At 39.7% G+C, this 14519-nt stretch overlaps 1 protein-coding gene across 1 annotated transcript in view; it reads left to right on the top strand.

Annotated features, from left to right (window-relative positions):
- The first annotated feature begins 699 nt into the window (after positions 1-699).
- Positions 700-14519, top strand: part of LOC119496992 (MDM2 binding protein) — a 32986-nt gene continuing 19166 nt past the window's right edge. The window contains exons 1-8 of the mRNA XM_037784702.1: positions 700-935; positions 2251-2334; positions 2423-2496; positions 3878-4026; positions 4394-4452; positions 6008-6152; positions 6708-6822; positions 10635-10751. Of these exons, the coding sequence (XP_037640630.1) occupies positions 869-935; positions 2251-2334; positions 2423-2496; positions 3878-4026; positions 4394-4452; positions 6008-6152; positions 6708-6822; positions 10635-10751 (810 nt within the window). The 5' untranslated portion in view covers positions 700-868. The remainder of the gene's footprint in view (positions 936-2250; positions 2335-2422; positions 2497-3877; positions 4027-4393; positions 4453-6007; positions 6153-6707; positions 6823-10634; positions 10752-14519) is intronic.

Below are 14519 nucleotides of genomic sequence, written 5' to 3' on the forward strand. Positions count from 1 at the left end.
GTGTGTTGTAAAATATTTTAGAATATTGTTTTTATACTCAGAACACACATATACACGGTAACAAATATATTTTATTTTCCCCACAAAAACAATGTACACAGTGTACATCCCAACCAACACAAAGTTGCACATACAGTGGAAAAAAAAAAAACTATGCTGCATCCTCTCTTCTGTTTCGGTCTGGCCACAGCACCTCATCCACATCACAAGCAATGTTTTCCCTGGCCAAGCAGCGGGGGAAATATCGCTTAGCATGTCGAATCCAGCCATGAAAAGCATCAACTGATTGCTAATTGTTACACTGTGTGACAGGTGTTTGCCCATGTGATGAGTCAGTGTGCATAGTAGGGCAATTGACTTTAGAATTTTGAATGACAGTGTGTTCCTTGTGAAAACGAGATTTTCTTCATGAAAATTGTGCCAAATGCAGAGAATTGTGTGTAGTGTTTTGAAAAAAGTGTGTTTTAGAACTGCAATTTGAGTGTAAAGCAGGAATTGTGCTTGTAGTTTAGCAGAATTGGTTCAGGGGGTTGGTGCATGAGTTACATGTTGTGGTCATTGTGTGTCAAGTACCAGTATTTGTGTGTAAACAATTGAGAAAAACTGTAATGCAACGATTTTTATGTTTGTAAAGCTCCGATTCTGAGGCAGACTCTCTGAAAAGCAGCAGCAGGTCTATTATGTGGTAGTTCAGTCTCTGTCCAGTAGGGAGCCGAAGTGCTCCTTGAGGTCTGTTGCCTACCGCCAATAAACACTAACGAAGAAGAAGAAGAAGAAGCGGTGGGAAATTTGACATTGTTGTTCACAATTGAGCAATACTTCACTTCAAGAAAACATTAAATCGTGAAAATACGAATGCTCACACGACATGGACCGGTACGTGTTGGTTATATCCTTTTGCCAAACTGATGACGACCTGTTGGAGGAGGATACATGTAAGTTTATACTCGTTTTGTTTTGCTAACGTTAACGCTGCTAAACAGTTGAGTTAGTTGAGTGGCTTAAACAGTGTGTTGCTATGCTACTACCCACACAGCTAGTTTAGCTAGCTAACACTATACCTGTGAGGTTACATTGTTAACAGTGTTTGTTTAGTTAGTTAACGTTAGTATCTAGTCAGTCAAGTCTTCAAAGTTGGTAGTTCACAGGACTTTGAAGGATATGATATGTTGGCAGCATACAGTGTTTGTTTCTTAGATTTCAATATCTAACTTGTTGATGGGTTTACCCATGCTAACACAGGAGGTGTTGTTTTATGTTTGTTTTTTTAACTTTTTATTGCAGTTTCAGCAACTTATACAATCATCATCACATGCTTTCCTACTGTATTTTCATTGTACAGCTGTCTCTTTGTTTTTACACAACATTTCACAAGTTAAAACAAGAGGGGAGAGAGGAAAACAAAAACAAAACAAGACTTCATCTTAAACTATAATTTCAATTGAAGTCAGAGAAAAAGGGAGGACACATACTAAAACAATCCAAAGAATTAAAATAAAATAAAGTAAAATAAATAAATACATTTAAAAAAAAAAAAAAAATGTGAGGGGTCAGAGGTCAAGTGTGTGGAAGGGTATGTGTTGTGTGGGTGTGTGTATGTGCTTAGAGAGATGACATGGGTCAGGAAGACAGAGATACAAGTGTGATCCAGGATATATACAAATATTCAGATCACCGATCACTCTATTAGTATGGTCATGACAGTACTCCACCTTTTAATAAATGTGTCTTAGGGAATAGGTTATTTGTCCCATATGGTAAATGTACCATACCTTCTCAATCCATAAATTTTATGTTGGGGGCTCAGGTTTTAGCCACTTAATTGTGATGCATTTAATTGCCGCTGTTAGCAATATTTATAAGAGATATTTTTTGGCTCTTCCATCAATGCCTTCCGGTATTGCTCCCAGCAGTGCCATTTTTGGATCTTTAGTGAAATTTTGGTCGAATACATCTTTGAGTGCCCAAAATACCTCTTCCCAAAATGTTTTTAATTTGGGGCATGTCCAAAATATGTGAATATGGTTGCCAATATGTGTACCACAATTTCTCCTACATTTATTCAAGTGTGTAGGGCCCATTTTAGCCACTATTTCTGGTGTCCGAAAGAATCTTGAAATCACTTTCCATTTAAATTCCCTCCAGGTATTAGAGCTGGTCACTAGATGTTTATTTAATGTTTTGATGTGAAATAAACCAGTAGTCTGGTTGTGATGAAGCCTGACTACTGAATTGTCACTGGTCACACAGGTCTGGAGCCAGTGAAGCAGATACATGACAAACTTGTGGACATCTCAACTCAGGAATCAGTGAGAGGAATCTCTGTCTTTCCAGGTACAGTAATGGGGCATCTTTCATCCTGTCTGACCTCCACACAGAAACTTTCCTCACCTCTGTCTCTTCCCTCTGCATGTTTCCCCAGCTTGTTCTCTCAGTGGCAGCCCATCAGTTCAGAGGTGGTACTTTGCTGTTCAGGCTTGCCAAGGAGTTACGCAGGTGAGATATTTGTTCGATTTCAAGACTGTTTTGCCATCAACATGGTTTATGTTGCAAGGAACTGGGCACAGTTATCAGGTTTCAATACTTAAGTTTACACATGTAAAGCTTCAGTGGATAGAACTGGAGTAAATATGATTAAAAAAAAAAAGTAGTTTTTATAAAACAGTCACTATATCCTCCTGACAGTAAAATGAGAAAGTTTGTGACCCGGCCACCATGTTCAGGACATACCAAGCACTGCCCACCAACCGGAGCAAACATTCTCATTTTACAGCTAAACAGTACACTACAAGAATATTCTGAAAACATTTGAGGCGAGAAATATTCATTAACGTAATATAATATTGATTAATATTTGATCAGCGCTGCCCAGTTTGACCGTTTGAATGTAGTTCACGAGTGATTGACAGCTGCCTCCACTGAAGAAACAGCCAATAGGAACGCTCTCTCTCTGAAATGACCTGTGATTGGCCAAAGTCTCCCGTCACAGGCTAGATTCTTTTAAGCCTGTAAACAGAGCCATGAGCAGGTACAGAAGTCTAGTTATCTCTCAGAACACTTGAATTACAATATGCTGAAAGGTGATGCCAAAAACATTCTGCCTACTGACACTTTAAGTCAGCACCTGGAGAGCCCCTGTCATGAAAAGTTGAATGTCATATAAACCAATCATATGAATCCTCTCACTGTTAGACTTTTATAACTCCTGCTAGGTTATAGTATATATTTGGAGATGATTGCTTATCAGTTGTGTCCCTGGCTGCAACACAACATTTTTGTTAGAATCCTAATAAATAAGTTCCTCCTAGAAAAGTGAAACAGGAGGTAAGCGTGGAGAAGTGCTGACATTTTAGAGATATAGATAGAATACTGTATATACCACTGCTGCTGCTGCTGTTGTGTTTGGTTAGTGTCTTCAATAATTCTGTAATACAACATGTAAACGCAATTCTGTTTATTCATCTTTGTCTTTGAACAGTGACCGATTGAGTATGGATAAAAAAGTGTTTTTCATAGAAGTTGCAAAAGCCATGATATACTGCATACTGTCAGTAAAATTACAAAACACACAACTTGTTTACATACTGTAACCATCGCACCTGTGTGTTGATATCCAGTTGCTGCTGGTATCGCTGTTCATTTTGTCCATAACATCTTTAATCCACTTGTATGTTGACCAGCTGAACTCATATGAAAGATGCTGATAGAAGTATTCCTTTATTCTGTCATATTTAATCCACTTAAATTAAGAAGGGGATATGACATTTAAGGAGCAAATGTACTAGGACTTTTACAATTTAAACTATTGATACATGGATAAATGAAAATGGGCTGGAATTCTGTATTCATACTTAAAGCTATATCACCTGTTTTGTAGTTTTGCAGCTCAGACTGGGAAGAGCTGGGGACAGGTCATCAGAAAACTGACAGTGAAGAGGAGAATCCTACGGCTGTGGAGTCATGTCTCAGTTCTCTGAGTAACCAGGAGGCTCCGGACCAAAAGGCTGATCAGACGGCACTGTCAGAGTGAGCGACAGATGATATTTTCTCTTCTTTATATAAATATATATGCTCGTTTTTTCCTCCTCGATGTTGCAGGTATGTCCCTGATATATCTATGTGAGCTCATAATAAGTTATTATCTGAACATATTAAACCGAATCATCATGATTGTACTGAATTTGCCCTTTCTAATGAGTAAATGGAAGGAAACACTTTATACTTTATCTTAATGTATCTCATTTTTATCCAGTCGAATCCGGAAAAAAAGAAACAAATTGGTACAAGAATAATAAGAAAATATTATTCATGTGTCTCAAAGAATCAAAGTGTTACATTTTGTCCAGTGGGCTGCAAGTCTTTGTGGTCTAATCTGAATGTCTTTATCGATCAGGCTGTTGGAGGAGGCTGCTGAAGGACTGCATCTACTCTCAGATAAGCTACCACCTCCAGGTACTGTCGACCATTCCAATGCACTCACGTTCTTTATGCACAGTACAGTACCTTCCTTAGCAGCTGTGTGTCATGTTATCATTGTGTAGCTATCATTTTTGAAGATATTAAAGGGATAGTCTGGGTGTTTTGAAGTGGGGTTGTATGAGGTACTTATCCAGAGTCAGTGTACTACCTACAGTACGCCCCCAGTATCGAGAAACAGACAGGCGCACCAACGAGGGAGCAAAGCAATATAGTGCTGTGGACGGGGCTGGCAGCAAAACATATTTTAACCACCTAGAAGAAAGGCCCACTTAAAAAAAATCAATATAAGTTTGAGTGTACGCTATATTTAGAATATTTTCCGACAGGGAACTGAACTGAAATTGAAACTTATTTATACTGTTTTTGAGTCTGGTGGCTTTGAAAAGAGCATAGTTAAGTTTCATTCTCAGTTCAGTTTCCCGTCAGAAAGGGCTGTGAAGAGCGGTGAAAAATATTCTAAATATAGCGTGCACTTAAACTGATATTTAACTTTTTAGATGAGCCTTTCTTTTAGGTGGCTAAAATATGTTTTGCTGCCGGCCCCATCCACAGCAGTAGATTGCTTTGTTCCCGTGCTGGTACTCATGTCTGTTTCTCCAAACTGGGGGTGTGGCGACTGTCGTCTACTGTAGGTAACACTGACTATTTATAAATACCTCATACAACCCCACTTCAAAATACCCAAACTATCACTTTAACGGTGTGCTCAGTAGGGCTGTCAGTTTTTCAAAATATCTAGTTAGAATGAACGAAAACTAACATCAAATTTATTCCAATTAATTTGAGGGCACAATCTTTCAATCTATGGTGTTTAATTCAAAATGCTTCCACACACTACTTCTTAGATGATTTTGGGTGTTATGATTGCCTGTGAAGCACAGCTCACCAGTTTCCTCCATTTTGCTTTAACGAGGAGAACAACAAACGTCTAGTTTACTGATAGGGCAACGGAGCAAAAAGTTAGTCTACTGCACAAAACAATGTCTCAAGTGAGAGTTTTGTCTTTGCCAAAAGCTTCCAATAACAAGCAGTTAAAACCTGTTTACGGAAGCCAACGTCCTCAGCTGTGTGACAAGGATCCAATCCAATTCCAAGCAATTGGTGTTTTGAAAATCTACTTGCTGCAGTCTTGTAGAAAAGGTGGTGGCCCACTCTACTTCATGAATATGCACTCACCACGGGGGAAGATGGAATACTTCTGCTCTGACTACTTCTCCGCAAGTCTTCCTCCTGAAGTGATTTTCACTCTCACTTCACTTCATATTCACTTTCTTAAAGAGCATACACCACCTCCGCAGGAGTTCAGGAACAGTCACCCTCCATCGTTAGCTGCCCCGAGGAGCTGGAGTCACTAGTGGCCTCCAACTTTCCTTCCACGGACCTTGATATTTAGAATCGCAAACAGGCAGCTCTACCTGCTTGTTAAAAAAATGGTGTCAGTGGAACTTATTGACCCCTTATGAAATCCTATCGAGACAGAAAATGTCTAATGAATTCCGCTTTGGTTTGTCCCATTTTCCCCCCTCAGGTAAAGCCTTGTTGGATGTGCTGGTGTTGGGCTCTGCAGAGCAGTCTCCTCCCATTAAAGACTTGCTGCCTCTGCTGGGAGCCCTCAAACACATGTCCTGCTGGCATGCTGCTAAGATCACCGTAGTCACACAGCACACCACTGGGTGAGGAGACGGAAAATACACATGCATTACATTTTTTGAGTCGCACAGAGAAAAATGATGAATACACTTTGAAACTAATCTAATATGCAAACACGCTAACACAAGAACCTTCCTAAAGTCATTGTATTTACAGGATATCTGTACATTCTTTGGGCTAGGGAGTCAATTGTACATATGCCAACACACATGCACAACTATAAGTTCGTTGTGGCATGCCAAAGGTGGAAAATCGGATGTGAAATTGCAAAGATGGCTGAAAATGCAGCAGTATTATGTGAATTTGCAGATATAATTAATAATGAAGTGCTCCCAGGTTACCACTAGGGGGAGTTAGAAGAGTAAACATGAGCAGGCGGCAATTTACTGTAATGGATGACTACTCTAAAGAACATTTCTACTGAAGCACTCATTTTAGTTAATGGCAAAATAGCTTCATTAAATCCAAAGCAATATATTGCTGTTGTACTTGCCTAAATAGGAGATTTAATATGAATCAGGACTTTTTTCCTAAGTTACAGGAATCAATAAAAGTACATTTTTTTTTGTCTTGCCCAGGTGGCAGAAAGCAGCGTCCTACCTGAGCGCCAGTCTGGTGGAGCCTGCTGACCTACACAGCTGTATGGACCATAGAGAACTGTGGAGAGGCGGGCTGGTTATCAGAGAGAAGAAGGTAAGGAGTGAGTGGAAGAAACATTCAGGAGACACTACAGTTCTTGTTGCATAATTTATTTCACTTTTGTCTTCTTTACTTAATGTAGAAAGATGGAGAAAACATGAAGTCAGTTGAACGTATACATTGTACAGCAGGAGAACAGCATAGCACTATTAGTTTTTGTAATGGTTACAAACACAGAAGAGAGGGTGTTGGTGACACACAGGACTCTGGGGGGCCAAAGAGGGCGGCTTATTAGAGAGAGGAAGAATAAGGATTTTAGTAGAAGGCTGTGTTTGTGTGTTTTTTGACCAATATGTGCATGACTCGGCAGTATGATGAAGCTATTAGTCAGGAACAAGAAGGTTAAGACCTTTAGAAAAATGTGTATGTGGGTGACAGCTGTTTAGCGTGCCAAAGAGAAGAAAGTAAAGATTTATGTCTAAGTCTTTTGTATTTACTCGTACGAGTCTGTCTACACTTTAGAAGTACTGTCGGTGTGATTGATCATTTAAAAAACGGCCATGAAAGAAAAAGGTGTGCATGAGGTACTGAGAGAAAGAACTTCTTTTGTCTCATCAACTCTGAGTCTCTGTCTGTATGCTGGACAAGTACTGTAGAGGGCATGAGAAAAAGCAGTGTCCTTTTGAACTTACCTGCTCGCTTGCCCAGGGCTTTTTTATTATGAGCCGCGTTCTCTGTATGCTGGAGCACACAGCTGGCGGGGCTCAGCCAGAGACGGCAGAGAAAACAGCGTCTTCTTAAGAAACCTTCTTTACCGGGGCTAATCATGGAGACCTGACTCATGCCTCAGTATGTGTTCCTTTATCTGTTTCATATGAAATTACTCATGCAGTGCACACAAAGCCATAGGGTACATTTTCACATATTTTCTATTGAATTACGTGAATTTTTTGACTCAGTGGGAGATAAGTCGTTCTCTGCTGCTGGATGAATCTAGCGGTATTACTGGAGGTCACCAAGGGGTCATGGGAAATAGCTCTACCCTGCTGGCATTGCCCTGGCAGAGCCGACCCGGCCCTGGCCCGACCGGGCTTCTCTCTGACTCGACCTCGCTCCCTGAGGAGTCGGCTGTAATTGATTATGTCGGACTTAGGCAAGGACAAGTGTTAGAAAACGCCTCCGGGCAGCTTCTGTCTGTATTTTAAAGGACAGTGTTGGTGTTATTGACATGCAGGTACATTGCTGTTCTTTACTTTCTCAGGAACTTAAAATGTAAAAGTACAAGCTAAAAGCTTGCAAACACCAGTGTCTACATACTTTTCTGTATGTTTTTGCATGATTTGTGATTTACTACAGCATACAAACATATTTTAGACTAGGGGTTCTCTATATTTTTTGGCTGTGGGGAGCTGACAAACAGTGGACTCGTGGACCAGTGGGGTGGGTGGGAGTAAAGGTTAAAGGTTAAACCTCTCCATATAAAAATGATCTGCTGTAATTAACATTTTCTGTCTGATAGAAAGTGTTTTCCACATTATTCATCTCATTCGAAAATCCAGAATCTCTCATTATGCAAATATGTTGGACACAAGATCTCTCCTACTGCACTGAAAAGGCTGTTGCCAGTGTATGTGCACTGCAGGCTTCCAAGTTTCCACGCCACATTTTCAGAGAGTTATCACAGTGAGTTAACAATAAGAAACACATTTTTGACTGGAGAGAGAGCAAACAATTGCATTCACTCAAGATAAGCTGTCAAAATGAAAAATATATCAGTAAAGTAAGTTAAAAATAAGTTAATTCATTTAATTCTACTTCAAAAGTAAGCTGATTCTTTTGCTATCTCAGCGTTTTTGCGACGTTACACCGACAGCGTCGAGAAAGAGAAAGAGAGAGAGAGGAGCGCAGTCAGCGCACAGAAGGAGAGAAATGAGAAATGTGGACTTATTCACAACTAATCTGTCAAAGTGTAACTGATCGATATCGGAGATGGATGGAGGGTGTGTCCTTTTTTTGTGGCTGACAAGGTGGAGAAATGAAGTGGAGAAATCAAAGTATGTGGTCTGGAGGGGCAGTAAGGGTTTCATAGACCGAGGGTGGATCCTCAGTTCTGATGCTCAGCAAAAGATATTGTATTGAATTGAATGTGCATTTACACACGTCATCATTTTTTACTATCTGGCAGGAGGGTGGAGGCGGCGGTAGGGGTGGGGAGGTGAACGGATGATTGGTTCTTCAGATAACATCTTTGTGGCCCGGTCGTTGAGAATAACTGTTTAGACAATAGTGTGATTCCAACTTTGTGGCAACAGCTTGGGGAAAGCCCAGTCTCAACATGCACAAAGCCAGCAGGTCCATAAAGAAACGGCCTTCCCAGTTTGTTGTGGAAGAACTTGACTGGCCTGTACTGAGCCCTGACCACAACCCAATCAATCCATCACCTTTAGGATGATCTGGAATGCTTCAGTCAAGATCTCAAGGCTGAATTAGAACAAACTCCTGCTGCCATGCTCCAAAATCTGCCCAGAAGAGTGGAGTCTGTTATACCGTAGCAGCATATTAATGCCCATTGTTTTGGAATGAGATTTTAAACGATATTGTTGTAATGTGCGAGTGTCCACACACTTTTGGCCATGTAGTGTACTTTATTTCCTGCTTTCACACACTGCCTTTGGCCAGTTTTGTGCTGTTCTTCCACATTTCTCTGGGGAGAATCAGCAATCTGTTTCACTATCGACTTTCCTTTCATATTGTTGTTGGTGTTTTTTTAGCTTGGCTGAGATTTTCTGTTGCCATTTTATGATCATATTAAACGTTGATCAGCTTGCATCTAAAAATACACAACTGAGGTATCTTGAAACTGCTCAAAAGTTACATCATGTTGTTAATTAATGCATTTAGCAAAGAATATTGTATGAGGGCATGTTGTTGAATTGGTCACCGTCCGGTGACTGCCTAGTATTTCTAATTTCATGTTTAACATAACACAAAAGGGTTTTAGGAGTGAGAGATTCGAAGTTTGAAGCAACATTCACATCAAATTATAAGAATAAGATTTCTGAAAGGTTATTTGTCGCAGACCTTTTGATCGTTTGTTGTGGAAATAAAGTTTTCAGTTTGAAGTTGAATATATTTTTCTATGGGTCATGCACTGTTTATTAATTTCCATTACAATAATATCCAACTTCAATGGCAGCCATTTAACTCTGTAGCAAAAGGCTTTTTCTTAATGAAGTCATTTGTTTAGTTCATTGATCAACTTCTGTTTGTGTGTTGTGTTGTGTTTGTGCTGAAATAAGCTTAGAACAGCATTAATTGATATTTTTTGGGCAGCAAAACAAGCTCTAAACACAACACTTTAAGTAAAGTTGCAGGCCAGTTGAACGTTTTATCCTTGCCAACTGGCGACACTATCGTACGCTTGACAGAAGTTTTCTCCAGTCATCTCTGCTCTGTCTACCGTGCTCTTGAGTATGCTGAGGCAAGCATGCAGCTTCTCCTTCATGAAAGTGACCTTTTTATAAGTTGCTGCCTTCTGAAGTGAGTGGGCTCCGGCAGTCAGTAAGTAAAAGCTTCACAGTTGGAGAGTGGTGTAACAAAGGAGAATTCCCAAAGGAATAAAAGCCTGTCGGAGAACAACCACCACCACCACTTTAAAGCTGTATAATATATAGCATAACAAGTACAGTAATATGTGTGTGTATGTGCATGTGCACCATTAACTATACAGCCATGCGACAAAGTTAATTTGAGAACAGAAACTTGATAGCTGCATGATAGACTGTGACGTAGTTTATCAAAGAATAAAATAACTTGCCTCATGTGACCTTTTCTCTCCTCTGTGTGTGTGTGTGTGTTTGCCTCAGCATGTGTCGGAGCTCCGATTTGACGGATTTTCTCTGCGCTCTCCTGTGCATCACATATCAGGGACCAGTCTATTGCAAGCTCCCTACACTACTACAGACCACAAACTGCAGTCTGAGGTGAGTCCTGAGCTCTGTATTTCCCAACCTTAACTTCTCTTGTTGTTTAATCTAACCCTTTACCCTTGAGCTCATGAAACCTCAGTACACCTCAGCCTTACTTATGGGAATAGTTCACACTGAAATCAGAATGTGGCTATCTTCTAATGCACAAGTGTGTGATAGCTAGCCTTAGAATCAGACTGAACTTGAGCAATGTCACCACGAGTGGGTCCCCGTTTTGTTTGTATCATGCATGTGCACACACACAGGTGGTGCGATTCACATCCTGCCACTAGTTTCACGCCATTCAGCTAATCAAAACGCAAAGACCTGCAGGAATGTGCCAACAAATTCAGGGGAGAATGAGACGGCCAGTAAGTAAACATGAATATAAACAATGCACAATTTGAAATATTTAAAAATTAAAATGTTATGAGGAAAGAAAAGTATTCAACATGTTTATTAGACCTCAAGATTACACACAATGTGTTTTGCTAAGAAACACAGAATGTAAAAACCTTACATTTTTTGCAAGAAGACTCCACGGGGTAACTTTTTAAAAAGTTTTTCACAATGATCAAAGAAATATGGTGATTAAATAGTTATTAGTTCTGTAAATTCACAAAGAAAAACCCATAAAGCTGTGTCCATTTTCACCCACACATTTTTCATCGTCATTTTTAATAGCTAGCTAGCTACAGTACTGTATGTAGGAAGAAGTAGGACTGCACAATTTATCAAATTTTCAAATCAAATTGCAGGAGGTGCAAAACTTTTTAAAGTTGAAATGTTTCTCAACATACCATTTTGAATGAAATGTTGTGGTGCTGCAGAGATGTCCTCGCCTACACATCATATCTTACACACTGAAGAAAACATCTTTGTTTTGTACAGGTCCCTGCAAAAGTCATGTTTTTCAATAAAAATGAGAATAATGCTGTAAAAATGATCATTCCCTCTGATATATCAAGTCAATACCAATTGCAATATCAGTCAAAATAATTTCAATTATATAGTTTTTAAAAAAAATGTGCAGCCCTAGGAAGACAATGTCCCTACTTGTAATTCCTCCTACAAAGCTCTGATTGGTTGAATGTTTCTCCAGCTCAGTGGGCACAACAACAGACTTATTTGAATCACTGTACAAATCGAAGTCTGGAACTAGGATTGGCATTTAACCTCTCCAAATACCTAAGGCAGTGAAATACATGGGTTTTATTGCCATTGTGGTTTCAAAAGTCCAATTGTTTGCTTCATTATTTCTTGTTTCTGACAAAGATTTGTTCTCCAATGTGCCAGCAGTTGCCCCACAGTAGCAAGCAGAGTCTTTTGCCAGAGTGCTGTAGGCCCTGCGCTTGATCCAAATGTTGTCAGTGAGGAAATCTTGTTAAGAGAAATGTAATGTGTTCGAGGTTGTTGAACTCGAAGATTATGATGAAATTACTTCTGCCTGTTCTTGTTCCTACAAAACTTAAGGGAAGGTTTTGATTGACAGGATGTTGAGTAGATAATGACTGAATTTACATCTCTTACCTCCAAGCTAAAGAGTTGAATGAGCTGCACCATCTCCTAATGATTTCTTGTGGCTAGACGGAGACGAGTTCAAAAGGGTCACTTCCTGGTTGCCCTTCAATCACATTGAGGAACCTGTGAAGGACCATCAGTCAGATAAATCAAATGTATTTTATCTGCCAAATGAGTGCCGACCTCTTGTACCATTGATGACCTTGTAGCCGGAAAGCAGTATTCACAGAGAGCCAATGCCAAAGCGTTTAATGAGGTAAATCCGTCAGCTGCAGTCACGTTAGTTCCTCGATTTTGCGCTCTTCTTTTGTCCATCCATCTTTCACCAGAGTTTATATACTTGTTAGGGCAAACATCACCTTCATTTGGCATTAAAACATTTTGCCAAGTTGCATCTTTCACTATTCAATTATAATTTTTTTCCGTTTTTGTCAGATTTTGTATTCCACAGTTTTTAATGGAGAGGTTCAGAGTTATTTGTCTTGAGGTGTTATGAATTCCTGGCCGGTACTGAAAACCTAGAGTGAGCTGTCAGCTGCAACTACTGTAACAATTAACTTCATCATCGATTTTTCTAGGGTTTACCACCTTGATTTATCTATTAATCACTCGGTCAATAAAATGTCAGAAAATAGTGAAAGGAGATTCCCAGACATGTTGACGTCTTCACATGTCTTGTTTTGTCCGTCCATCAGTCCAAAACACCTAAATATTCAGTTAACTATGATGTGAAACAGCAGATCCTCACATTGGAGAAGCCTGGTGCTAGGGAACTTCTGACATTTTTTTTTTTTAACCCCGTTAGCATTGGCATGGCTCTAGGGATGGCAATGGCGGTCAGTCCAACATTTTGCTCCAGACAGAAATATCTCAACAACTTTCATCTAGCGCCATCGTCATGTCAAAATTCAAATTTGTCCAATATTTGGGTTTTTGACCTAAAAAACGAATGTGGTTGTATTTAATGCTAATTAGCAAATGTTAGCATTATAAGCTAAACTAAGTAACCATGGTAAACATTACCTGCTCAACGTCAGCATGTTAGCATTGTCATTGTGAGTATGTTAGCATTCTGACAATAGCATTCAGCTCAGAGCACCATTGTGCCCGATATTGGCCTCACAGAAACGCTAGCATGGCTGTTGACTCCCGGTCTTGTTGCTTGATAAATCACTTTAAAATAGTTGCAGATTCATTTTCTGTCAATCGACTAATTGTTAAAAGTTGTAACGTACAGTTAGTTGTTAGTTTCATTAAGTACCAAAAAGTACTAAAAACACACGGCTGGTGTACTGTGTGTGTGTGAGACGAGGTCATTCATAACAGTTGGTATGGTATAGTTCTGTAATGAGTTTTCTTATGTAGATTAACATCAATAACAATAAAACCACACAGAAGCTGTGCCCAAGAAGTTATGGCCTGATATGGGGTCTATAGCACACACACAGGCGGTCTTTATAAGCATTAATAGCATTAAAGACAATAGGTTGAAAGGATGTCTGTTGTACACATTAGAGAAAGAAAGACTCATTAGCTCTTCAGACAGCAGTAGTGATACAGAGAGTGGCTGTTGTAAGTTTTATCTTGTTTAACATGTTTGTGTTGCGTTTATCTTAACCATTGTCCGCTTTGTGAGTTTGTGTCTGGCAACAGATAGTATGTGTTTGTGTTGTGTGCTCATTATTCAGTTAACACAGCCCTAGTTAAGGTGTGTGTTTGTACATGCTACTCATTTACACGTCTATGGAGAGGGAGACGGTGTGTGTGTGTGTGTTTGTGTGATCTCATCAGATCTGTGTACAGAGAAGCAGATGGCGGTGATTGTCTTGGCACACAATAAAAAAAACCTCTGAGGACAACAAAACTATCACATCTCCGCTCTGCTGGGAAAACTGACTGTAAAATCGAAACTATGCTCAGACAAAAACTATTAGGCTGTCAGGAGTAACTGTTGTGATAATTACTAACACACACACACACACACACGCACACACACACACACACACACACACACACATGAACGCTCTGACTTCGTGGGCATGGGAGGCCACACTGTGCTGTGCGAGCACCAAACCCAAAGTGTGTGTGCTCAGTGTGTGATTTATGAAATCTAACCTGCAGTCGAGTATGAAGTATAAACATGCCTCTATCACATACTTTTAATATCGTCGTTGTCTGTTATATGGATATAGTGTTCAATCACGGTATATGTAATTTTGTGCTGTGATATCGATATAGAAATATATATGTATATAATATAAA

Source organism: Sebastes umbrosus, chromosome 11 (assembly GCF_015220745.1).
Source record: "Sebastes umbrosus isolate fSebUmb1 chromosome 11, fSebUmb1.pri, whole genome shotgun sequence".
NCBI lineage: Eukaryota > Metazoa > Chordata > Actinopteri > Perciformes > Sebastidae > Sebastes > Sebastes umbrosus.